Source organism: Medicago sativa, chromosome 5 (genome assembly GCF_051527215.1).
Source record: "Medicago sativa cultivar Bolivia chromosome 5, Bolivia_mono, whole genome shotgun sequence".
NCBI classification, from domain to species: domain Eukaryota; kingdom Viridiplantae; phylum Streptophyta; class Magnoliopsida; order Fabales; family Fabaceae; genus Medicago; species Medicago sativa.
In genome coordinates, this window is record NC_140753.1 from 44,544,080 (window position 1) to 44,547,432 (window position 3,353).

Genomic DNA, 3,353 nt, shown 5'->3' on the forward strand with positions numbered 1-3,353 from the left:
GCAATGAAAGAAGCTATTGCAATGGAATTACCAAACACAAAACATGCATTTTGCATATGGCATATCCTAGCAAAGTTATCAACTTGGTTTTCATTTCCATTACGGTCGAGATATAATGATTTTAAAATGAGTTATATTGATTATACCATTTAGAATGTGGAGATGATTTTGAGAGGGAATGGGAATTGATGGTCGAGCAATTTGGTATTAGCATGGATAACCATATTGAGTTGCTCTCTTCACTTCATCAATATTGGACACTGGCTTATTTGAAGGACTTTTTTTTTTTGGAATGACAACAACCTGGACGCTCGGAATCTATAAATTCATATATTAAATGATTTTTAGGAGCAAAAACTAGTCTTACTGATTTCATAAATCAAGTGAGAAATTAATTGAGTTAATTGATTTTTCTCTAGTAAGATGCTTGGAATTATTAGCTTTAATTTACTAGTAATTAATATATAGTTGTGCAGGTTGGGGTTCTTTGTCAAGATTAGAAATCATGATGGTGAAGAAGCGAGAATGCGCCAAAAGTACCACAATCCTCGTATTAGTACGTGTTTTCCTATTGAGAAACATGCCGCATCTATTCTTACAATCCTCTAAGTTGATTCTACATGAGATTTAGTTATCTACAAAATATGCGGCAACTGAAACTAATAACAATGTATTCATTGTGCGACATCATACCAAAAGTGATGGAGGCCGCTTTTTAAGTTGGATACAAGAAAATGAATCAGTCCATTGTTATTGCAAGGAATTTGAATTTTATGGGATATTATATGTAGACATGCTATTTCGTTGAAGACAAAAGAGTTCATTGGTTCCAAAATCTAATCACATGATTAACAACAATGGTGGCTCCCTTGTTAAGTTTAGGTCCTTAATTCAATGTCTAGAAATTGAATCCTTAAAGACAAAATACCGAAAACAAGCTGCAACTAAAGAGTTAGAGAAAGTCATTCAAGTGATTAAAGGCATGCACGAAATCCAAGAAAAGTTGGTGGATGTTGATTCTAAGGTTCGAAATAATGATGAATTGAATATTGGAAATCCTTTACCTTCAAAAACAAAATGTCGACCAAAAGGATCAAGGCTAAAAGGAGGAGTTAAAATTGCAAAGAAGACTCTTCATTGTCATGTTCTAAATTGCGGTGGAGCTGATCATGACTCGCGAAATTGTTCAAATAAAAAGAAAAATATTGAAGCATTACCTTCTCAATCTCCTAATAAGCAAGTTTGTTTTATTTGAGGTATTTATTTTGTTAGTGCACAATCTTATTGAATGTTTATATTGAAAAAAATTGTTTGTTTTATTCTTGTTCTTTGTTAGGAGGATGAAGGGTTGGAGAAAATCATCTTAATAATGAGGTCTCGCTATACTATGTTGCAACAATGATTTCAACTTCCGGAGAAGGTTCTTAGGTAGCTGCATCTTATGTTTTGTTCAATCGTGGTCTGCTATGTACGTAGTAGTGTTTCAACGGCATTCCGGTATTGTTTCGGTAGTGTTTCACCAATGTTCCGGCTTATGTTCTAGTAGTGTTCCAACAATGTTGCGAAGTGTTCAAAGACTTAACATGGCGTTGAGACTTGGAATGGTTCGGAGGTGGGGTGTGGTTTTTTTTTTCCTTTCTTGTTGTTTGTTGTTGCTACAATGGTTGTTTGTTTTAGGGGTACGACGGCGTTTTTCCTTTGTCATCGGGGGTAGGGGTGGAAATAGGCTAGGCCGGGCCGGGCTTTGTAAGGCCTAAGCCCGACCTACTTCAAAAATTATAGGCCCGAGTACGGCATATTACCCGTTATAGGCTCATTTTCGAGGTACGGTCGGCCTATTTAAAGGCCCGATGAAGCCCGAAAGCCTATTTAAAAGCCTATTTTACACCAAAGCCTAGCAACACATGTAAGCCTACTACTAAATAGGCCAAAATTTACGAAGGCCTAAAGCACATGAATATATACGCAACTAAATAATGAAATCTTATGGAGGTATAATCACAACAATATATGTGCTACTAAATAACTAATCTTATGAAGGCTTGAGTTTAAGAGAAAAAAAACTTCAACGACGTCAATAATGGAAGATATATTATACATAAAAAGCTTAATAGGCCGGCCCGACGGGCTTAATAGGCTTTTTGTAAGCCTTAACTGGCCTATTTAATTAAATAGGCTTTATAAAAAGCTTGAGCGACCTTGTTAATAAACGAGGCTGGGCCGAGCTAGGCTTTAAATAGGCTAGGCCATAGGCCCCTGTCGGACGACGACTGTTCCTACCCCTAATCGGGGGTGCATGTTTTGTTCCTTTTGGATTGTGAATTTATGTTTTGGCTTGTTGTTTAAGTGTTTTGACACTATGTAAGACTGATTGTTTCACAATATTGAATTATGGTAATGTTGTTATTAGTTTGATATTAAATTTACAATGTATAACTTCTCAATTTTAGTGCCGCAATATAAAACTAACAAGATCTGAATTCGATGGCATTTGATAACGGAAGATAGTTGTATCGGTAGCCTAGCTCTCCATTCCTATATACCGAGAAAACCATAATAACTCATTGATAAAGTCAATGGCTCACTAAAATTAAAAAGATAATGAAACTTTAAAATGAAACATATCACTAATTAATCTTGTTAGTTTTAAGGGAAAAAAGCTACATGTACAACCCTTTTCAATATAAGCTCCACAACACATGATCGTCACTCGTTTCCATTCAAAACTTTCTAATTATCAATCCATATTATACTTCGATATGGACTGTCATGTGTAATATAAAGGAATGAATTAATTGTGTTTGCAATGGACCTACCAAGTTAAGGAGAAATAATGGAACTATCATGTATCTAAAATTGCACATGTATGCTTAGTTAATTGAAACTAATATATCAATGTGCTGACATCAATAGTAACTCAATATTTTTATTAATAAAAATTACGGGCATAAGGTATGCCAAATTACAAGCATCAATACCATGAAACCAACCTAAGCATTAGACATTATTCCACTACATATTGATAACTAATATACAATTTCAAACCATGACGGTAATAATAACCAAATATTGCTCTTCTTTCCAATTTTCTTTGTTGATACGTAGTACCCGAATTGAATCAAAGTTCAACAAAAAACCATATGTATAACCACTTTTGCTTCCAAAATTCAGAATTGTTACCAAATCAAAAATTCACAATTGTTGGTAGGAAACACGTTTTGCACGGTTTACAATTCAAGGCGAGAAAACACATTTTGAAGAATCAAAGGCGGGAAACACGTTAGGAAAAATTCACAATTGTTACCAAAGTTCACAATTCCGTTTGTAGAGTCCAAGGAAAAAAACATGTTTTC

General features: G+C 34.7%; 1 protein-coding gene across 1 annotated transcript; it reads left to right on the top strand.

Moving 5' to 3' along the window:
- Positions 1-829: 829 nt before the first annotated feature.
- On the top strand, positions 830-1,367 carry LOC146922347 (uncharacterized). Its single transcript, XM_085710829.1, has 2 exons — positions 830-1,236; positions 1,337-1,367. Exons 1-2 carry the CDS (start codon positions 845-847, stop codon positions 1,365-1,367), a joined length of 423 nt encoding a protein of 140 aa, XP_085566955.1. The 5' UTR covers positions 830-844.
- The last annotated feature ends 1,986 nt before the right edge of the window (positions 1,368-3,353 follow it).

Excerpts from the sequence above, each read along its gene's own strand:
- LOC146922347 (XM_085710829.1), top strand. The coding sequence starts at position 845 with ATGATTAACAACAATGGTGGCTCCCTTGTTAAGTTTAGGTCCTTAATT. Across the intron at positions 1,237-1,336 it reads CCTTCTCAATCTCCTAATAA|GAGGATGAAGGGTTGGAGAA; the intron begins GCAAGTTTGTTT and ends GTTCTTTGTTAG.